The sequence below is a fragment of the Phodopus roborovskii genome, unplaced genomic scaffold, assembly GCF_943737965.1.
Source record: "Phodopus roborovskii unplaced genomic scaffold, PHOROB, whole genome shotgun sequence".
In the NCBI taxonomy this organism is placed as follows: domain Eukaryota; kingdom Metazoa; phylum Chordata; class Mammalia; order Rodentia; family Cricetidae; genus Phodopus; species Phodopus roborovskii.
The window spans coordinates 29,937,425-29,960,905 of NW_026126407.1; the positions used below are offsets into that span (position 1 = coordinate 29,937,425).

Below are 23,481 nucleotides of genomic sequence, written 5' to 3' on the forward strand. Positions count from 1 at the left end.
AGAGGGAGGTAAGGAGATTGGAGTAATAAGATCCTGGGGATGGGCTGGCTTTCCTGATCAGTGGCACATAGGCGGCCTTCAGCAGTGAGCTATGCCTTGTTGAGCCAAAGGGGTTTGGATAGGTGGTTGGTTTTTTGTTTTTTGTGGTTGACATAATTGCATCAACTAAAACCTTGAGAGGATTTCCAAAAAACAAAAAAAGACAAAACTCCATTGTTGGGTTCTCTTCATAAAGGGCAGTGGTCATGAGGAACTGGGTGTAAGCTACTGTCCAGGTGAGGCTCCAGATCCCCCCCCACCCTATTCTTCCTGTGACCCCCACCTCACAGGAGCTTCACCCTTTGACCTGGTGACCTTTGCAGCATGATAGGGTGGAAACCTGGCTGTGGAAGTAAAGGGCAGCCATTGAGGGTGGTAAGCAAGGAGTTACGCGGTGTGATTCAATGTGTATTTTAGAAAGATCACTAGAACTTATAAGAGTTGAAGAATGATGGGCTTAAGGCCACAAGATTAGTCAAGAGCTAGGGCAAAGGCCATTTTGAGAATCTGAAGTCTGGGTTGGGGCTGTGCTAGCAGGTACCAAGACGAAGGAACTGACTTTAAAATGCTTCGAGACTTTAGGGAAATATAAATCCATCTGCAATGAGCTATCACTACAAAGCCACTGGGACTAGTGCACTGAAATTTAATATCAAGTGTTGCTGGTGACATGAAGCAGTTGAAACAGTCATGCCCTGCTGGTGGAAAGCAAAGTGAACAAAGCTGAAGACACACTGACCATGCTATCCAACGATCCTATTTTGTCCTTTGGCTTCTTTTCTTTCTTCTGCCATGACTCTTGGCTCTTCCTACTCCTTGAGGCTATGGCAGACAGACACCACCCACTTCCCTGTCCCACACTGACCTCTTTGCTGGGAAGGAAAGAGCACAGGAGGCCTGAGTCCTGGGCTGGGTGTGCTGGGATAACAAGAAATTGTCCAGGAGCCTGCTTCCCATGCAACCTCTGGACTGATAGGTTTCCTTGACCTGTGTTCCAGTCTAACTCTGCATATAGCAATGCTCTCTTAGGCAAGGGGTTAGCTCCTCCAGGGCTAATTCTGTGTGAAACAGTAAAGACTGTATTTACAGCCTATTGGGGGAAGCCAGATAATAGAGGCCTGAGAACCTGAAGCCTGCTGGTTTCCTGTCTCCCTCTCCTCTCTTCTATTCCTCTCAAACATTACTTCTCTTCTCCCCAATTGTTAGCAGTGCTGATGGATCTAATGGAAGACTGTTTCAATTGTGTTTTAAGTGTGTGTGTGGGGGGCTGTCAGCACATAAACCAATGGGGGCAAGTATTGTCTGTGTGTGTGTGTCCATGTGAGTGCGTGTATGTATGTGTCAGAGAGAGACAGGCAGAGAGAGAAAGAGAAAGAGAAAGAGGAAGAGGAAGAGAGAGAGAGAGAGAGAGTTCTGTTTAGGTGTGTGGTTGGAAGTATATGGTCATCAAAAGGCCCTATCTGGTTATGACTTTTTAGCTGGCAAAATCTCCAAGCAGTTCAGGGCACCATATTGTATGAGACAGAGACTGTATACTTGAATATGTGTGCCTTCTGGTCTTTTTCCTCATAAAACCACCAGAAGTCTTTTCTAATCCTAATGACCTTATGCTGTCCTACTCATTTCCCTAAGGCCTCACCTCTAAACACCATAATTGAAATAACTTTCCACCTCTTCATGCCTCACAGTAGCCCTGGGGTCACTCACATCACATCAGAACCACAGCAGGACATGTACTGGGACGCTCTTGCTCTGTGCACTGTGCTGAGAGCCAGGATGGAGCCTGCCTCAGCAACCATCTATCTTCTCAGGAGCCAGGGATAAAGAAGCCAGGGGTCCTCGTCACATCCCGCTTTTCCCTAGGTCAGCATCTTTGTCTCCTCACTGTGGGGTGCCTGCCACCTGTGTTCCATTCCATTCTTCCATCATTCCAGAGCAAGTACACTCTATCTTGAAAACTCAAAGTAAGAGACTCGGTGAACCACCCTTCTCATAGCTTCTACACATATGCCAATCAGGGTTAGCCGCAAGCTCACATGAACATAAGTGAATGGGCTGAACAGATGGGGAAAGTCGTAATCTAGGGATCTATTCTCTGATAACCAGAGGGTGTACAGGTGGCATGGAGGCACAGTTGAAGGGGCTTGTGCTGAGTGGTGACAGACACTCAGAACTGTATAACTGGAGAATGACTCTGTGGCCCTCAGCACTCTTTCTCCAGGCATCTTCCAGAGTGCCAGAAACTGGGCCCTGACTCCCAGCCAGAGACAGACAGCTTTTCTGAAAGTCTGACAAGTTCTAAGAGGACACTGACATTATGACACCACACATCACCTAGGGGTTCCTAGCAGTGAATGTCCATTTTAACAGATGTGTCCACAAAAACTTCTGATCAGTCTGCCTTAAACCTGGGCAAGATAGTCCAAGGTCATATGGAAGAGAATAGTAATATAGTCAAACCGAAAACTGAATCTTACCACATAGAGAGACCAGGCAGAGGATAAATTCCAAAAGAAAAACATATTATTGTTGGCTTCAGAGGGATTGAAAATATATCACACACACACGAGACAAGAGCCAGCTATTCGGGAGCAATTCTGAACACTCATACATATCTTTGATCTCAGGTAGCCAAGAGGTAATGACGTCTCAATAGCAGAGAGCACACCCAGAGCTCAGGTCTTTGCTTCTATATTCTCTGACAGAAGCAACCAGGAGCCATAGATATGGTAGATCAGGGCTGGTTAGCAAATGTACAAGTTGGATCTGGAGTTTAGTGTAGTGTAAACCAGGAAGTACTTACAAAACACACAGACAGACCCAGAATATTGGGGGTGTGTCAGAAACACAGAGGCCAACTCAAATAGCTCCCAGCAGCCAGAACTAGAATCTCAGCAAATAACATCTGACACAGAATCTCTGCAGAAGCAAAATCTGGCACTGACTGCCTCAGGGAGGTTAATAATCAGATCAAGGTTAACACCAGAGGGCCAGTAGTTTGTATCCTGGAAATGAAGTGAGGAGAATGTTGTCCTTCCTCACCCAGCTCCATAAACCCATTCCAACCATGAGGAAAACATCAGACAAACAACCGGTACACGTTTTGCAAACGCCCTACCTGTGCTCCTTAACACTTGGTGTAATTTACTACTGGACAGGTTGGTTATAGATAGGGTAGTAAATATAGTTAGGGAGAGAGGAATGTACCAATTTTCTAAGTAGCTGAACTAAAAGACAAAATTGATGGCAGGAAAGGATGCTTGAACCCATACCATCTATATATAAGCTTCAAACTCTGAATCTGGCATTACTTTTCAGAAAGAGTCAGGGAAAGGAAACAGAATTCTGTAATGGAGAAGTTCAAGATTTCTCATAACTCTGGGGCTGGAGAGATGGCTCAGTGTAGTTAAGAGCAGGAGATGCTTTTCCAGAGGACCTAACCCAGTACCCACATAACCTTGTGTAACTGCAGGTACAGGGGATCTGATACAGTCTTCTGGCCATCATAGGCACCAGGCATGCAAGTGGGCTTATACATTAAAAATAATAATAATAATTTTCTTCCCCCAGACCTGAAGAGGATGCATTTCTTGACTGAACTTAACACCTAATGAAGAGACCCAAGGCACCACGCTGCAGCATTTGAGGACACCAGAGAAAAAAAAAGAATAAAAACAAAAGGTCATTGACAAAGACTTATCAGAGTGATTTGGAACTCAATAACAACATGAAAAATAAGAGAATGGAAAATTCTAAGAACTGTTTTCTGACTTCAAATTCTATATTAGACAAACCTTCATGACGTGTGAGTAATAGTTTCCTCATCTATTAAGTTCTCAAAAATTTACCTCTTTCCATGGTCCATTAGATTTGTGGCTCTCCCCCAAACAAATGTTTATAGCCCTAGCCCCCATGTGATAGTAATGAAGGTGGGACCTGGGAGTGGAGGTGGCTTGGTGGACTCAGCACTTGCTGAGCAAGCATGAAGAACCAAGGTTTGGAACCCCAGCATCCACATAAAAGCCAGAGATAGATAGATGGATGGAAATGGATCCCCAGGGCATGCTGGCTAGCTAGACTAGCCAAACCAGCAAACTCTGGACTCACAAAGAGATCCTACCTCAGCAAATGAAGTGGGGAGCAATCCAGAAAGAAACAGTGCCAATCTCTGCACACACATATGCACATGCTCCCACACACTTATGAACATGCAGACATCAGCATACACACGTGCATGTGTTCCCACACACTTATGAACATGCATGTACAAACATGCTCACATAAATAAAGTCAGGCCTTTATAGGGTGAGTGGGTCACGAAGGTGAAGCCCTCATGGATGGAATCAGTGCTCTTTAAAAGAGGCCCTAAGAAGCTCACTAGCTCATTCCATGGTGACATACAAACAGATGTTCTGGCAGGAAGAAGGAGGCTCTCCCACAATCTAAACAGCCAGTACCTCTGTCTTGGATTTCTCAGCCTCCAAAAAATCCCAATGAGGATTAAATTTGGACACATGGATGAACCACTGGGGGACATACTCAACTCATATCCAAACTGTACCACTAATAGTGGGAATGTTCCCACTAGACACTGCTCAGACTTTCAGAAAATGAGATTAATCAAATCCAAAGAAACAGGATGGAAAAAAGTTGCACTGTCTTTATTATCATAAAATTGCATAGTATATTGATTGTGCACGCATTTAAATAGAGCAGGGCAGCCCCCTTGAAACCATCGTCTTGCATGGGGTATTTCAGGCTGGTTCACTGTAAGTAGGGAGCAGGGACCAAAGTGCTGCCTGGGCTTAAAAAGAACCATGATCTGATTAAGCATAAGTCAGAGAGTAGAGGCATTTGAGCCCTTCTGAGAATACTGAAACACTGAAAGAAGTAGGGACTTTAATTGGGCTCAGAGGAGGCATAGGAAGAGGGTGGAGGGGACTCACTGATCAGGGGACAGGAATCAGGAGCAGCTTAAGGAGGGGAGAAAAGGAAAAATGAGACAAAGGGCTCATGCCTTGTGCCCAAAACTGAGATGAATGACACTCGCCAGGAGTGAGCCCAGAGGCAGCACACTGGGTAGCCCAGATGCATGGTCTGGGCATTTCCATAGCTACAGAAAGCCACATACTAGAAAAATAACTTAAAAGCTATACAATCGTCATTATAAATATTTCATCTTTTAAAACTAGCTAGTGTTGGTTTAAAAAGTTTCACAGTTACTCTGAAGAGAGCGGTATCTCTATTGCACTGTAGTGGAATGTCTGCTCCAATCCCCGTGTGTAAACAATTCCTTCTCCTTAGTGACTTCAGGACACAGAGAAACAGCATTTGTTGTAAGCAAAGCACTTGGGTACAAGGCACGTCAAAGCTGTCAAGCTCTACTGGGCTCACGAGGGACCCTCGGAAGGCCGCTTCTTTTCCCATGTGGCACCTCTACAGTTGGTTCAGGTCTGGAATCAGACTGCAGGTGATGATGGTCTTGTCATGGACGTCCTGGTCTCATTCCACAGTGACAGACTTGGCTAGGTTCCTGGGAAAGTCAACCTAAAAAGAAAGATGGGAAGGCAAAGGATGAAACTTGGTTGATATAGTCCTTGTTTAGCATGCACCAAAATAAGGATTTCATCCCCAGCACCTCATAAAATAGGCATGGGGGGGGGGTAGACAGACTTGGAAGGCAGGAGGATCAGAAGTTCAAGGCCAGCCTCTACTCCATAGCCATTTGTTCAGCATCTCACAGGTGCCAGTAACATGATGTTTTTTTTTTCCCCCCAGTCACCTCTAACCATAATCTACCTGGACACCTCCTTTGTGAAAGTGGATTCTTTATTGTAAGAAGCTTCCCTAACTGTAAAGCACTGACTTCACTCAGTAAACATTTGGCATGACTTGACATGTGTCCTGTTGTGTTATTCATATATTTTACAACAGGTATCTTGGTAAATGCTCTTAAAAGAAAAAAAAATCACTCTTCAGTTACAGGTATGGTGGTGCTCTCTTGTAATCTCAGCACTCAGGAGGCTGAGGCTGACAAGTCCAAGGCCAGCTTGGGCCACACTGCAAGAGCCTATCGAAATGAACAAGCAGAGGCTGGAGATAGCCCAATGGGTAACAGTTCATATTGGTCTTCTAGAGCCCAAGTTCTATTCTTAGTGCCTGTATCAGGTGGCTCACAACTGCCTGTAACTCCATGTCCAAGAGATCTGAGGTACTCTGCAGTCATCTGCACTCATGTAGATGAAATCACACAAATGCAGACACAGACAACCCCCCCCCACACACACACACAAAGCTTCAATAAAAAGCAAAAGGAACAAGCAATTTATTTTATGGCCAAGAGGTGGTGGCACACACCTTTGATCCCAGCACTCAGGAGGCAGAGACAGGTAGATCTCTGTGAGGCCAGCCTGGTTTACAGAGTGAGTTCCAGGGCAGCCAGGGCTACACAGAGAAACCATGTCTCTGAAAAAAATCAAAAACAAAACCAAGCCAAACTTGAACACAGCATCTACTTTTTTACACAGTGAATTGTGTTATGACACATTTGCCAATAAGATCATAAACTGACTCTTCCCTGGGGCTTCAATGCCAGCAGTCTCAAAATATCAAATCATTTTCTCCACAAAGATAAATCTTAAATATGTGGGTCAAAGATATGCATAAAAACATGTTCACTGCAGTGCTATTCATAAAATGAAAAATTGGAAACAGCAGAGTAGTTAAGTAATTATTCAGAAAATCTTGCTGTTGCTCCCAATGGCAACTGCAGAGATGCCTCAGCAGTTAAGAGTGCTTTGTTCTGCCAGAGCATCTGAGTAGGTTAGGTTCCCACTCCAGTGGCTCACAAGCACCTACACTTTAGTTCCAGGGGAATATGACACCCTCTTTGGGCTACACGCCCTCAGAACTCATACAGATATGTAAATAAAAATTTTTAAGTAAAAGATTTCAATGGAATACTATACAACAACTAAATGTTATATGTAACAAGTTCATAAAGATAAAAAAGAGTTATTATAAATAATACAAGGAAAAAACAGAATTTTAACTTTGATACAGTATTAAAGTTTTAATTTGTTTTCTTTTTGTATTTGTGTTTCTATGGAGCACAGTCTGCCTCAAATTTATAATTTCCCTGCCTTTGCCTCCTGAGTGTTGGCCTTCCAAGTATTTTTCATCAGACCTGGCTTGAAAAAAAATTTTTTTTTTTTTTAAATTTGCATGTACAGGAGAAAGAATTGAGTGAAATATTAACTGGATTGATCAATAGTGCCTCTGGATGATGGTTTATTTTTTGCAGTTCTTGAGGAATCTAAACAACCTTAAAATGAAAGTTACTTTAAGTGGCATTATTTCTCCAGTGAGTATTTAATCAAAATAAGCGTTTAAAAAAACCAAAAAAAAGGCAATGTTGCCATTATATACTTTATGTATCTATGCATTAGAATGGCATCCTGTGCCCCATAAATATGCACAAATGTCAATAAAAATTAAAACTGCATTGATATAAGAGAGACTTAGCTTTCTGTTCCTCTTTGCTGTGCTTATGCAAACCTTAGACTTACATCATAGCCTCGGAGGACAGCCAGGTGGAAGGACAGAAGCTGGAGAGGGATCACACTCAGGATACCCTGGAGACAGTCAACAGTGTGGGGCAGTTCGATGGACTTATATGCGAACTTGGGACTCTCAGTGTCATTCTTGGAACATAGTATGATTGGACGACCCTAAAGCCGAGAAATAAGTTAGAACACTGCCTCCGAAAGAAGCAAACCCTCTCTTGGACCCAGCAGAGTTTCTGGAGTTTTCTGTAGTCTTGCATTATGGTAACTACAATGTTAATCCTTTGACTTTGCAAGAATTACTGGTGAGGTCTTGTGCATGCCACTTGTAAAGTACAGTGTGTGATGCGTATTGGTGTGCTTCAGCCCCTTCCCTGGTCAGGTGACTGCACTTTGCACCATCATTCAGCATCCATTTGTTGGCTGGCTTCAGAGTGCCTTGTCCTGACCTACTTCTAACTCTAATGGGCCTCACAATCCAATGATGTAAAAGATGAATTTGGGGTAAATGCCACAGGGGCAATAAAACACGAGTGAGCGATATTAGTAAGTTTTGCATGTGTTAACAATGACTGCCTCCAAGCACATCAGTGAGGGATTATCTTATGCTAAGTGAGGTGAGATAACACATGCTGAAAATGGGTGGCACCATTCCCTGGGCTCCGGTCCTGGACGGCATAGAAAGGAGAAAGTAAACCATGGGCCAGAAAAAGCAGTTTGACTACCTGCTTCCTCAAACCCTGCTACCATTACAGACCCTTGACCCATGAGCCCAGATAACTTTTTAAATTGCTTCTATTGAGGTATTTTATCACAACAACCAAGAAGTAACTAAGATAATTGGGGAAGGCAAAGCTAGGCAAGCTAGATCTATATAGTGAGTTCAAGCCAGCCTTGGCTACATAGAAAGAGCTATGCAGCTCTTTGCATTGAACTATGAAGCTATTTGCATTTAGCTTCCCTACCCTCAAAACAATAGGAAGAGCCAGGGCAAAGGCTCTGAGGAAAGAATGAGCTTGGCATGAGTGGGAATCAGGACAGGCAGAAGACCAGGAAAGGAGCCTGTGGTGCAAAATGGGAGAGAGGTCACTGTGGTCTTATGGGAAGCTGTGAGAGGGTTTTCAGTAGAAAAATGACACAATCATGTTTTTATACTGTTCCCTACCCCTGGCCTTGATTTGTAGACCAGGCTGGGCTCAAATTCAGGGATCTGCCTGCCTCTGCCTTCTGAGTACTGGAATTAGAGGCGTGTCTAGCTTAGTTTACTAGTTTTATACTAACTGTATATATTAGTTTTTATACTAACCACTGTGCTGAGATATGTGTAGCAGTGGCAGGCTTAAGTATCTTACTGCATATCACCCACCTGTAAGTTCATGACTGTGAGTGGTCTCTGCCCTCCTATTTTCATGAGGCCAGTTAGTTAGACTGGTTATAGGAGGGAGCCAATCTACCTTTGGACTTTGAGCAATTAGAAGTGCCACCGTCCACAGTGGACCACTTGCACTGTGCTTGAGTTTATTGCTATTAAGATAACTCATGATAGGCCAAAAGTAGTTTCAGGATAGGGACTGAGCATGCTGGAAAGATAAACCATGATGAGTCACCAAGGACAGAAGCAGGAGAGTGAGTTCAATCACACGGTCAATGATTTAGTCACCCATATCTGCTTAATGAAAACATAAGGAAAGTCTTGAAGCCAGAAGGCCCCATCAATGTACCAGGGAGGGGGGTCACAATAGCACAACAGAAGCTACCCATCTGGGATCTTCAACTCAGCTGCTTCAGGGGCAGGCCCTAATTGGAATCCTTTATAACAATACTTTAATAGTAAATATTGCCCTTTCCTGAGCTCTATGAGTTGTTCCAGAGAATTACTGAACATGAGGGGCTTGGGGAACCCACAAATTTGCAGCCAGTCTGAGGTCTGAGTGCTCACTAGTGTGGGTTCCTATGGGAGGGCAGTCTTACGAAGAAAAGTCTGTGAAGTCTGACTTAAATCTGCAGTTAGTATCAGAACTGCAATTACAGCAACCCTGAAAGGAAGCTCTACCCTTAGGATAGTACCCTGGAAGCAACTCCTTTGTCTCCAGCCCTAGGATCCAAGGCAGCTCAGTGACAGTGTGGTCACGGGCCCTTGCTAAAGAGATGGAGGATATGAACTTAGGCTCCCTGGTTCCCTGACAGATTTGTGTGGTATTCAAAAGGGGACCAATGGGCCAGTAAAATGACTGAGTGGATGTATGCTTCTGCCAACAAGCCTCAAGACCTGAGTTCCAGCCCCAGAACTCACATGACAGAAGGAAAGAACTAACTCCTGCAAGCTGTTCTCTGATTTCCGTAAGTCTGTCATGGCACTTACATGCCCCTTCACCATATAAAAAGATAAATGTAAACAAAAAGGGGACAGGACAGAGTGTGGTCATACACACAAACAGTAGTCATTGATGGCAGCAGCCAGTGAGATTGGCATGTGTGGTGTAGAACAGGAAAGCAGGGGCATCAGTTTGTAGGAGAGCCCTCACCTGGCGGGCAGTGACCTGCTGCAGGGCATTCTGACATTTGGCAAAGCAAGGATCCTTCATGATGACCATGATGACTGGCATCTGCTTGTCAATGAGTGCCAGGGGCCCGTGTTTCAGCTCTCCAGCCAGGATACCTTCTGAGTGCATGTAGGTGATCTCTTTAATTTTCTAGGGAGATAAGAGTTGGGATTAGTGTCACACTGGGGAAGCAGGGGGCTGCAACAGAAAAGACAGGACAGAGGAATGCTGGGAGAGGGGGTTACTCTAAAATAAGAGCTAAAAGCCTTAAAGCAGATGACTACATAGATGAATCAACAGCAGCAAGGGATGCTCTGGGCCAAGAGAGAGGATGGGCTGCTGTCCAGACCTTGAATGAGGCCTCACAGGTAGCAACCTTGCAGCCCCCAGGCACAACGGTGACACCACTCTTCAGTTCCATGCATAGTCATGTACTCAGACAGAAAGTTAGCCTCAGTCTAGTTTGCCTTCACTCCCCACCCCCACCCTCTTGGCAAGCCACGTGGCCTCCCCAGTTACCACTGATAATGGTGGCATTGTATTCTGCTTAGATATGCTCTTATTCAATTAGACGGCTAACCATTCTCCCAATTTTAGATCCTTAATCACATCTAAATGGCTGCTTAGATTGACCTATCTAGTAAATTCCCATACCCCAGGCTATTGTGTGAATCCCCCCCCCCCCACCCCTTGGTTCAAGTAGATCCATTTCCATGAAAACTGTGATGTTTTCACCATTGCACCAATGAAAATGTTAAAGAAAATATTCCTCCACATGTCTCCAGCTAGCTATTTGGGTCAGGCAAACTCTGTGAGGAAGGAGGCTCCTTGGAGACTACAGACAGCTGTGTGACCACATAGAGGTCATTGACTTGTGCCAGCAGCAGCCTAAACACTCCTTTCTTTCCTCTAAGACCAACTTGGAGACACAGCTGAATGTGCATCTTTCATCAGCAAGGCTTCGCCACTGCAACCGACCCCCACAGCCAGGGAGCAGAACTACCAAGGGGCCGAAAGTGCACCGCAACCAGGCTTTGCCTCTTCTGGGCCCCTGAACACCCAGCGCTCTGTTCCTTATAGCAGCCGGACTCTTGTTTCATAGTGCAGGGATTGACTGATGTTGGGAAACACACCAGAGGTTCTTTATTAGCCAACTTGGTGGGATCTAGAATTCCATAAATACCAACGTCTGGGCATGTGTAAGGAAGTTTTAAGATTGGCTTAACAGAGGTGGGGAGACCCACCCTAAGTATTGATGTAATGATTCCATGGGCTGGGGTCCCAGACAGAATAAAAAGAAAGCTGAACACCCGCATCTATCTGTCTCTCTCTACTCCTTGTGGACACAGTGTGACCAGCTACCTCATGCCTTCCCTATCAGGGCAAACAATACCCCAAACTGAGAGCCAAAATAAACCCTTCCCTCCTCAAGTTACTTTTGCCAGGCATCTCTCTCAGCAAGAGGGAAAGTTGCTGACACATGTGTTTGGTCTCTGTCCCTTTCATGTTTTAGCAAATGTCCCTAAAATCCTTTCAGTGTTCAAAGTGAGAGGTCTTTCCTTGCTAATGACAACAACAGGATAGGTCTCTACTATATAGAGCAATGCTAGTATAAAGGGTTGGGATTTTCAGCTTTACAGCAACTCATCCCTGCAGAGCAGACATGGGCTGAAGGCTAAGTTCATCACCAGTGGCCAATGACTAAATCAATTAAACCTGTGTACAGAAGCCTCCACAAAACACAAAAGGGTGTCTGGGAGAGCTTCTAGATCACTGAATAAATGGTTCCAGGAGAGTGGCATGATGAGAGATGGGAATGAAATGCCACATCCCTTCCCGGACACCTTGATCTGTGTATCTATCCCTGCATCTTGGGTTCGTCAGTATCCTTGGTTGTAACCTTTACAATGAACCAGTAACACAAGGAAAGAATGAATCAGCAGAAGATGCCTATATTGAAAGTTGGCTACAACCAGCCACAATGCTCGCTAATGTCTTTTGTTGAGCCACCCACCTGCTGACTGGGTATGATAAGGAGGGGGGCCAATATGCTTGGTACTCCTGTCCCAGTTCACAGTGCTGTCTCACCCGGAATGTGGGGTCCCTTTAACCTCGTACGGCATTCTCATCTACAAATAGTACACTAGTAGTGAGGAATGTGGAAGCTCAGGAGTCAGCTTTGCCAGCCTTCAGGAGCCCTTACACCCCATCACCTTGTTTCAGCCCTACCAGGTTTCTCTCATGCCAGTAATTTATTGTCACAGGACAAAATACCTAGTGATTTTTTTTTTTTTTTTTTATTTTAAATTCAGGCTCATTGCTATGGGAATGAAAGCTCTGCCCCCCTTTGGAAGTTTGAGGGTCACAACGAAGCAATTTCCAACTGTCAAAATCCTTCCCTCACAGGTCGCTTGATGTAGTGGATGTGAATTTGATTTACTTGCTCTATGCAATGCCATCTGTGTGTATAGAGAGGTGTGTGTGTGTGTGTGTGTGTGTGTGTGTGTGTGTGTACACCTTGATGTCATTCCTTAAGGGTCTTTCACTGGAACCTGATGCTCCCCAATTAAACTAAACTGGCTGACCATTGAGACCCAGAGACCTCCTGTCCTCTTGTCTCTAGCTCCCCAGTGCTGGGATTACAAGCACATACCAGCTTCATTTTTTTTTAACATATATATTGTCATAGGCCAGGCACTTGAAGGGGCTTAACCCAATGCCCTTTCCCCTTCTCCCTAGTAGACTGAGAACTCCCTGGACACAGACACCTTTTTCACTTATCTCTGACTCTGAGGTAAGAGCCAGCACTCAATGCAGGCTCATGAAGGTGCCTTGTGGGTTGCAAATCCTTGCCTTCCAACACTGAGCCCTGCCCTCCTTCCCTCTGACTTCTTGTAGCATCTCCTAGGCCTGCCTCCATGTTGCCCCAGGAAGCTGTGCAATCAGCCACTAGAGGCAGAGGCTGGGCAGAGAGGGACTCACCAAGGCTCCTTCCAGGCATGTGGCATAGTTGTATCCCCGTCCCATCACCAGGAGTGATCTTTGTGTGTAGAGCTCCAGGGCCAGGTCATGGATCTTCTCATCCAGAGACAGTACTTCTTTGATAAGCTCTAAGCAATGCAAAGAGACAAGGGAGAGCCGGTCATTCTGACTTCCAGACATTACAAGGGAAACCATGGCTATAGCAAAGATTAGAAACTTACAATGGTCAGGAGACATTGCTTCCATGCACTATTTAGAAGGGCGTTAAACTTAGTTCTGTAATAACTTGGGATGCTGGCCAGGACCTTGTCAGGTTGGCAGTTCATTTGTGTGAGTATGCTTGTGAACATCTACAAGGCAGACTATAAACTCTCATTTCCAGATTCATGTTAACAGGAAGTAAATTAAGAGCCAGAAAGATAAAATCACCCCCTGGGAAGACACAGAACTGAAATTCCAAATTAACTCCTCAGTTCCTTTCCCTGGGCTGGGTCCCGAGGCAGACCTGTTGCGATCAAACTTCCTGGTCTTAGGACTCAGTTTATAATCTTACAAATTATTGTAACCCTTAAGAGCCTTTGTTCTTGTGAGTTATAGCTCACAACATTTATTGTATTTGAAGATAACACCAACCAGCTGGGCACAGTGGCACATGCCTTTAATTCCAGCACTCAAGAGGCTGAGGCAGATAGATCTCGGTGAGTTAGAGGCCAGTCTGGTCTACAGAGCCAGTTATAGGACAGTCAGGGCTACACAGAGAAGCCCTGCCTTGAAAAACAAACACACATAAACAAACAAAAACAAAGCTTTTAAAGTGCTGATCCAGTCATTGAAAAATACTAGCCTATAACAACAATAAAAAAAAAAAAATAACAAAAAAACAGTGAGAAGAACAACTTTAAAAATTTTATTACATGTATTTGTATGTGTATACACACACAGGCACACACAACATTAAGCATGTGGAGGTTGGAGAACAACTTGTAGGAGTCAAATCTTATACCATACGGGTTTGGGAGATCAAACTGGGGGGGTAAGAACTGGCAGCAAGAGCATTTACCTACTGAGTGACCTTAGCAGTCCACTATCTTTATGTGTTTTTAAGTGTCTGACTTTTTGATAAGAGTCGACACCACATCTGCTTCTGCATTTGAACTGTTGTGAGTTTTGTCTTTGTTACTGCAATATAGGTACGTAACCAGGCCTTACAAAGATTAATATTTGGAAAAGGGAAAGATTTAAAACATCTTCAAATAATTGGGAGTATTCTTTGGTTTTGTATCAGACAAGAAGTTTCTTGAAATGGGGAGTTGCAAGTGTGCAGTCTGAAACATAGATGAAGTTTCTCTACTCTGTTACATTTTACCTGCTTTGCACTTAAATGGCTCTTTCACGCAATTTGATAGTATCATACAAAGGCCCAGAGCTAGGAAAATCTAAAAATGGACACATTTAGCTACAAACTTTATTTTGCAAATCACCTTGTTAAAAAATTGTCAACTTAGTTTAAAAAAACAAAACAAAGTTTGGCTATGAAGAGACAAGCTTTCCAAATTCTAAATGATGATTGCAAAAATTGACCTTTATTATTGGCAACAAGTACTATTGTTTGTTTCACTTAAAGGGCAGGGCTAACTTCCTTCATTTTAAGGTAAACATCCCACACTGGTGGCAGATCTTGCTACTTTGTGCCTGAGGCAGTCAGAAGAGGAGGTAAGAGGTCCTGGAGCTCTGCAGACAACAGAGGCTTTAAATCTTGGCCTAGCATGATTTGCTGGGTAGTTTGTGAGGGGTAGGGGGTGGGGGTGGGGGTGGGGGTAGGCTTTATCCTTGAGTAGAAAGATCTAGAAGGAGAGAGTCACTGACAGCATCCTTTACATGAAAGTAAAGAAAGAGAGTGACCCAAAGGAGCTCAGCAGATTTGGAAATACAGAAAGCCACGTTCTAGACTTACCAGGTAAAGATCTGAGGCCCCGGATAATCTCTTGCCTCCTGTTCTGTAGAGAAATTCTGTCTTCAGACATCATCAAACCAAACATCACCAGAGAGATGAACTGGCTGGTGTAGGCCTGAGGACAAAGGAAGGGGACTGTGAAGACTTTAGACAGCCATCTCAAAGGTGTTTAAGGAGATAGGAGAGCTAAACAACAACATGGACAAAGATAGGGAAAAGACATAATGACAAAGGAAGAGATGAGGAGAGGAAGGGAGGAGGGCTCAGGAGAGAAGGGGGGGAGAGCCAGGTGCAACTGCAAGGACCCCCATCTCTCCCTGGAGAACACAACTTATACCTTGGTGCTGGCCACCCCGATCTCTGGCCCTGCATTGATGTGGACGCCACAGTCAGTCTCCCGGGAAATGGAGCTGCCCACAGTGTTGGTGATGCCCACAGTCAGTGCCCCTCGGTCCTTACAGTATCGCAGCGCCAGGAGTGTGTCTGCAGTCTCGCCTGCAACACAGGGATGCTGTTGGTGAGCGCTGTCAGTAAGCAAGTGCAGGTGCTAGGCCAACCAGAACCCTCTCCTCCCCTCCTCCCTGCCTCTTCCTTCACCCCTACTCCTCCTGCTTAGAAAGTCAAGCCTGTCCAACCTTTGAAAAGAAAACAAGGATTCAACATCTCTCCTATTGTTTCTTAGATTGAAGATCTCATTACTATTTATGTAGCAAGCATGTTCTTATCCCCTGTTTCTTTGAATTCCCATGTCAACTCTGAGGGCCATCAGTCTTCATTTCCCTTTAGGATGAGGAGTTCAGAGAAATGTGACTCATCTCCATCCAGGCCTTGCAGCAGGCTTGCAATGCCCTTCTGGGACTCTAGGCTGAGTAGGTCAGATTTGCTGAGTCTTGAAAAGCAAGACTGCCCACATGGTGTTTCTCAAATAGAATTTGTTTGAAGGAGGCATTTCTTGCAACTTCCCAGTAAGGACTCAAATAGTTTTTCTAATTAGGCCACCTCAATAGCTTAAGTGGCACCAACTCTCTACTTGCCGGTTTTAAAGAAACTCAAAGCATTATGAAGCTGACCATACACATCGAACCCAGTGAATTCCCAACCCTCTGATTGTTTCGTCCACGTGGTCACTGCTCTTGATTGTGTTCAACTTAGTTCCTGACCTGTCCCCAAATGGTGACACCAGGTGCTTCCAGATGGTCTAATCCCCCTCTACCTTTTCCTCTGTAGACTTCTGAGTTTACTGCACATGACTCAAAGTCAGCATCACTTAGAGACGGCAGGAAGAAAGGGAAAGAAATGGTACTATCTGCATTAACCTCAATCTCTGATTTTGGTAGTTTGCCATTTGCCTAAATGTCCTTTAAAAACCAGATATTTCCATACATAGACCTATGGACTGTCACTGCACTGTTTTCATGTGAAATCTGCCTATTTTTCTGTTACTTCCCCTACCTATTCATGAACTACATTAAGGCTCTGATGGGAAGGTCAACCCAAAGGCAGTTAGGTACTCAGTGGAGCATGGACATGTCAATCCTAGTTTTTCTCAGCTTGTCATGAAAATGGAAATGGTATTAAACATTCAAAAGGGAAGCAATATTAACTCTCCATGATATTAGAATAGAATAGTATAGTCAGTTTCCGATTGTGATAATGACATTATGAGTTATGCTTTATCATCTTTGACTCACATTCTAAATTATCTCTGGAGATAGATATGACATGATGCTCAGATTGGGATCAGCTTCCAGATGGTCCAGAGGAGGAGATGGGTGGGAGAATTGAACACATGGATGACCCAAAATTGGCTTGGCTGGTAATTTCTAAGGTTAGATGACTCATTATAAAATATCCTTACTTTTATAAAGGTTTGGAATTCACCAAAATTGAAATTAAAAAACCTTCCTTAAATCTCTAGGGGAGACTCCAAGGATATGGCTGTGCTGGAGCACACCTTTACCTGGTGTGAGGATGATACCCAAGTAAGGCTCACTCAAGCTAAGAGAAAGCACTCCCCTACCTGTGTTTCTCCATGTCTCCCCCTGCTGGACATTGTGGAGACTGCATATACCAGGCCCCCAGAGCTTGGACAGAGCCCACCATGGACTGAATACAAAGATCTACTCTCAACCCAGTAGAATTAAGATTTTTGTTTTCTTCTCTAAATTAAGCCCAGGAAACATTTAGGAGCACATTTGTGAGTGTTCTTGGAAGTTCTACAAGGCTTAGAATGGCAGGGGAAGCCAACTTCTCCTAAGTCTTGCAGGGAGCTCCATGGATGCACGGGTCCATCACCCACCTTGGGGAGGATTTTTATCCCCTGATGCAGCTGCCTTTGAGTCACCCATGGTCCTTAATGACCTTAATAATCTCACTGGCTCACTAAGCTAGCCTTGGGTGGAATCGTTTCTTTAGTCAGTCTTTGGTCACCTATGTGGGATAAAAACATGTTTGGTCACATTTCCCCAAGAAAACTCACACAACAGCATACAGTGTTGCTTAGTAACAGATGCTTTTAAGGGTTTAAATAACACAGTGTGTGAGATCATGTGTGGTGCACTGCAGACACAGAGAGGATGCCTTGGAAGAAGGGGGAGAGGAGAGTATGGAGATGGGCCAGTTAAACGTGGCCAGCCACCTGTCTCCCTTACCTGATTGGCTTATGAAGAAGCAAACATCATCCCTGAACACAGGTGTGTTCCTGTCCAGAAAATCACTGGCAAGTTCAACCATCACAGGAAGCTCCGTCAGTTCCTCTAAAACTTGCCTTGTCTGAAGCCAAAAAGAACAGTTACTGAAGTCAGTGATGGGCCTCATAGGGACACAGGGCACTAAGCTTCTAAAGACAATTTATGACATGGTGCCTTGCTGTCCCAGTGGTATGGAAGCTTTAGCCACTCCCAGGCCATCTTGCCAGAAGAAAGAAAGGGCTCAGTACACTTCTCAAGTTGGCTCATGGGAATAAGTACAAGGACTTGGTCAAATTCAGAGGCCAGGGCACGAGAGCATTATGGCCAGAATCTTGGTCTTGACTGCTGTTAACTTCCCAGTACTACTTAAGGTCTGGCGCTTTGCACTTACAGCCACAGCAGCATGGTAGCTGGTTCCACAGCCAATCACAATGAGCCTTCGGCATCGTCGAATCTCCTTCAAATGGTCCTTCAAGCCTCCCAGGAGCACTGTAGGACACCAGGCAGGGTATTAATGCTGACTCTACATATGGCTACACTCAATGGAGCAGGGCATGGACAGGGGCTTCCTACCTGTGTTGGTCTCAAAATTCACCCGACCTCTCATGGTATTAAAAACTGATTCTGGCTGCTCGAAGATCTCCTTCTGCATGAATGCACTGAAGTTACCTGACCAGGGAAACACAACCAAGGTAAGTATTTAATTTAGATACATTTTATAGCTTAACTGTGAACCAGGAAAAGCCTAGCAAAGTCTTAGCTGCTGTTGCTTCTTCTTTTTTTTTTTTTTTTTTTTTTTGGTCAAGATGTCACCATTGCCACAGGGCTAGTATTACCCATAAAGCCCCCAAAGTTTTTAAAGAGTGTCGAGTGTCTGCGGGGATTTTCCTGTCTGATGCAGTGACCATCCAATTTATACATTAGACCCTGTGTAGTTTTGAAGACACAGGGGCCCCTCCATCCTCTGACCCCCCCTCCCTCAGAGCCTGTTCTTCAAGGCAACTGCACAGAGACTCTCGGAAGACACCTGCCTTTCATTATTTGCTGCAATTCCATCTGCAAGGTCTGGATGGCTCTGGAGGGGTCATCACTAGCTGAGCGCTTGACTCGGTGAATGGAGAGTTTCCCATCAGCCACTGCAGCAATGTCATCATCTTCTAAGAAGATGACCCGGTTGGTGTGTTCTATGATGGCACTAGAAGGAACAAAAAAGACTTCAAAGTTCACACATTCAACCCTTAAAAGGTACAAAGCAGCAGCCACTTGCTATTTCCCAAACATGGGACCCTTTCTGTTTTAGGCATGACAGTGACATTACAGCAAAAAGATTCACAGGTAAGCCCTCCCACTCTCCATACCTCTCTCTTTGAGGTATTTGAAACCTAACCTTAACCTTAAGTTAAGTAGAGAATGTACGGAAATACACCATATCTTCAGCAAACATTTTTACACATATCTCTTAAATTTTAACCTATTATAATACCAACATTCTCTTCAAACTTAACAATTCCATCTTCAAATCACCAAATATCTAATGCGTTCAAATTCCCCAAGTAATCCCATGGATGCCTTTTTATAATCAGTTTCTTCAAATAAGATACAAAAACCATGTCATCTTTGGAAGGGTTGGGAAAACATACACTATTCTGATTATAAATGTTAAGAAATAGCATTTGCCTTAAACATTTTAAAATTCATATTTATTTATCTACAGCATGTGTGTGGAAGTCAGAGGGTAACTTACAGGAGGCATTTCTTCCCTTCTACCATGTGGGTCTGAGGATCCTGAACGGTCCTGAACCCACTGAGCCATCTTGCCCACCTGGCACTTGATTTTTTAAAACCATATAGTTTATGAATACAAGTTTCTCTTTATATAATAAATCTAGCTAATAAGGAACAAATGACAGGATAGTCAGTTTATGGATTCCTAATTATGAATAGCTCTAATCAAGGATCTTGAATGGCTGTTGGAATCAAGAGGTGAAAGTTGAGAGGCTGGCTATTCAGTCAATGAATAAGGTTGGTAATACTTGAACCTCTGATTAAATGCAAAAAGGAATGATGGGAAGGTATGTGCCCTTCTGATGGAAGGACACACTACCACACATAAAGTCTTGTTAAAATTCAAACCCGAGTAAGATCTAACTTCTAGACACTTGTTGTCTTAGCTGGCTTTAACTCTCAACTTGGCACAGGGAGGGAGTCTTAACTGAGGGGTTATCCATATCAGATCTGACTGTGGGTGTGTCCGAGAGGGGTTGTCATGATTGTTGATTGATGGAGGAGGCTCATCCCACTGTGGGCAGCACCATTCCCTAGGCAGGCAGTCCTGGGCAGTATAAGAAAGCTATCTAGGCATGAATCAGCAAGTGAGCTAACAAGTAGCATTTCTCCATGGTTTACACCTCAAGTTCTGGCTTGAGTTCCTGCCCTGACTTCCTTTTTTGATGGAAGGTCACCAGGAAGTATAAGATGAGAAAAGCTTTCTCCTCCCCTCAGTTGTTTTTGGTCATCATACTTGTCACAACCACAGAATGAAACTAGAACATTTGCCAATGCTGAGAGGTTTTGTTAAAGTGTGGCTGTCTTCACTGTAGTCAATAGTCTTGTTTTTTGTTGGTTTTGTTTTAAGAGTCCATAGTGCTTAGACATATGAGAAGCTTCTAAGGTGAATAAAGTAGGCACGGTCCCTGCTGACTGCTTAGCAATGACTGCTGAGGTGTAAGATTCCCACATCTTTATTCTCTGGGAAGCTGCCAGTATTAGTTCTCACAGCTTGTCAGTTGGCTTTCAAAGTACATAATTATTTTGTCTATGAATACTATTTCATCTTCCTCCAGGAATTCGTGCCTTTTATAATTTTAGAAACATCTCTCACACGTCACTGACTATAAGGTAAGAGCTCAGTGACTTCAAGCACCTCTACAAGAAAAGAAAAACTTCAGCAAATTATAATACCCAGACACCACTTACAGGCACCAAAATCTGTTTCAAATAGAAGCTCTCTAGTTTACCCTTACTACATCCTCTCTTTTCCCTTTTCTTCCCCCACCCCAACTTTTCTCTCCCTATGCCTGTACATACTCTAAAATGTATGTACTTGGGCTGGCGAGATGGCTCAGCAGGTAAGAGGGCTTGCTACCAAGTCTGACAACCTAAGTTCAATCCCTGAGACCCTCATGGGAGAAAGAGAGAATCAACTCCTACAAGCTATCCTCTGACCTACATACATGCTGAGTGTGTGCATGCATGTGTGGTGTTCATTTATTCTTTGGTGACACAATTCCAGAAAAACAACGAAAACGCTTAGCTACCTTGCATCAGAAGCAAAGAAGAACTCCACAGCTTTATCCCCCACGGCGTGCAGGCAGGTGGAGCTGTCCAGTCGCTTCATCCTGGTCTTACAGATACTCTTCACATTCTCGATATTGCCTAGTAAACAAAAGAATGGGTTGCGATTCTCAGCAGGCTGCTTTATTTGCATAACACGTGGCAAGGAACCCATTTTCCTCTTTTGAAAATTGTGTGGGAGAAATCTGCAATTTTTAGCTATGGCTGTGCCAGCCAAATCATGTAAGAGCTCCCCAAATAGCCCAGTAGCGTTGAAAGAGCATTTAAATGGCTACAGTTGCAAAGCAATGCAAATGAAAACAAACCAAAGAAACTCAAATCAGGGTGCAGCTACCATTCTCCCCAGCTGCTGCTCCCTCTATTTCTGAGCGAGTCTCAAAATATTCACAATGAAATGCTTTTTAAAAAAAAAAAAAAAGATGGAACTGAGTTTCCATTGCATGAACATCTTTGAAACCCAGAGCCACACGGCAGCTGGGTGGAAGACAGAGTGTTGGGGGGTGGTGATGGTATGGCTGCCTCCAAGCAGAGCTGGCTTCAAGGGGGCAGCTACCCTGCAGCTCACTGTTGATGTCCTTAGGAAACTCACATGTCCGATATAAGATGGGGATCTGCTCTGTGGAGAGTTTGTACTTGCTTCGTACCCCGATGAGCAGCGGGCTGCCTCTCCTGCAGGAAAAAGATACCAAGTGAAACCCTGGGCCAGATGACTTCCTAGCCTCTCCTTTCCTGGAGCAGAAGACTATGTTTAGGTCACACAAAAGGGACATCTTGATGGTGAGATGATGTCCTCCAGGAAAGAGCAGGGATAGACCACAGAGCTCACTCATATCATACTCAGGGATCTGATGATCACTCAGCCTAGCAACATTTTCTCCCTGCCTTATGAGAAGCTGGGCTCCTGGCTCTCTAAATCTCCATAAGGAGCTAACCCATATGGCTAGATCTCAGTGGCTGGACATTTACCATGAGGGAAAGGTCTGGTGTACACAGAATATGGAGACGCTATATGAAATTACCACACTATGCTATTTTATACAAGGGACCTGAGCATCTAAGGATTTTGGGATCTGGACAGGGTTTAGATACCATGGGGAGACTGTACTGTAATCTGTGGGCTGCAAAAGGCAATCTACAGGGTAGTTTTACCCTGGCCTAAGTGATATCCCACTAAGGGAAACTTAGATTCTTTGATCTGTACAAAAGTGGATATCATCACAAAGGATTCTCAAAAAGATCTTCCAGGAATGACAGACAGAAGCTGATGAGGGTGAGTCTCTAACTCCGGCCTCCTTTCTTAGTGCCCATCTCTGTCACCAGCACCGGACTCCCTGATTATCTTGGGATACAATCTTCAGTGAATACTTCACAGTATATTTTCCTGCTTACTATTGCTTTGGGTAAGCTTGTTGGAGGTATTGTCATGATTTTTTGTTGTTGTTTTTGTTTTTTGAGGCAGAGTTTCTCTGTGTAACAGCCCAGGCTTTGTAGAGCAGGCTGGCCTTGAACTCACAGAGATCCACCTGCCTCTTGCCTCCTGAGTACTGGGATCATGCATCACTACCTACTGGTCATGATCTTAATGGCATGTTGCCTTCAAAATGCAATTCTTTGATTTATCTTACAGATTATGGCACTCACATCAAACAAGCAGATCACTTTAATAATTCACACAATTTAGATCTCTGCATCTTAGAACCCAGGCAGGCAACATTCCAGGACAGTAGTTCCTCACTGCCCTCTGTCCATCCACGCAGGATATGGTCATACCACCTCCAATTGAGTGCTAGGGAGACAGCTCAATTGGCCAAGTGGCTACTGTGAAGGCATGAAGACCTAAGTCAGGATCCCCCAAAAGCTACTTAAAAGCTGAACACAATGGGTGGTGTGAATGTCTATAAGCCCTGCAGGTTTGGAGGGGGTGGTGGTAAAACCCTGAGACAGGAGGCATGTGGCTCCTTGGAATTCACTGGCCGGCCAGCCTACAGCTAGATGACTGGGTGAGTTCTAGGTTCAATGATACCTTGTCTCAAAAAAATAAGGTGAACGGGCTGGTGTGATGACTCTGGTTAACAGCATATACTGATCTTGAAGAGGACCTGAGTTTAGTTCCTCACACCCCCATGGCGACTTACGACTACCCATAAGTCCAGATGCCCTCTTCTGACATCTGTGAGCAGCAAGCACACGAGTGGTACACATACATGCACAAAAGCAAAACATTCATCATACACATTAAAAAAAAAAAAAAAAGAAAAAAAAAAAGAAAAAGAAAGACACCTGATGTGGAACTCTGGCTTCCACGTACACATCCTCATGTACACATGCATATACTGGCACACACACCACACACC

The 23,481-nt window shown here is 44.3% G+C and overlaps 1 protein-coding gene across 1 annotated transcript in view; it reads right to left on the bottom strand.

The window, feature by feature from the left end:
• Positions 1 to 4,683: 4,683 nt before the first annotated feature.
• Positions 4,684 to 23,481, bottom strand: part of Gfpt2 (glutamine-fructose-6-phosphate transaminase 2) — a 41,697-nt gene continuing 22,899 nt past the window's right edge. Inside the window, exons 8-19 of the mRNA XM_051180833.1 lie at positions 21,717 to 21,796; positions 21,091 to 21,208; positions 18,805 to 18,968; positions 18,347 to 18,442; positions 18,165 to 18,262; positions 17,735 to 17,855; positions 15,421 to 15,578; positions 15,084 to 15,198; positions 13,130 to 13,257; positions 10,130 to 10,297; positions 7,608 to 7,769; positions 4,684 to 5,586 (exon numbers count right to left, since the gene is read on the bottom strand). Of these exons, the coding sequence (XP_051036790.1) occupies positions 5,542 to 5,586; positions 7,608 to 7,769; positions 10,130 to 10,297; positions 13,130 to 13,257; positions 15,084 to 15,198; positions 15,421 to 15,578; positions 17,735 to 17,855; positions 18,165 to 18,262; positions 18,347 to 18,442; positions 18,805 to 18,968; positions 21,091 to 21,208; positions 21,717 to 21,796 (1,453 nt within the window). The 3' untranslated portion in view covers positions 4,684 to 5,541. The remainder of the gene's footprint in view (positions 5,587 to 7,607; positions 7,770 to 10,129; positions 10,298 to 13,129; positions 13,258 to 15,083; positions 15,199 to 15,420; positions 15,579 to 17,734; positions 17,856 to 18,164; positions 18,263 to 18,346; positions 18,443 to 18,804; positions 18,969 to 21,090; positions 21,209 to 21,716; positions 21,797 to 23,481) is intronic.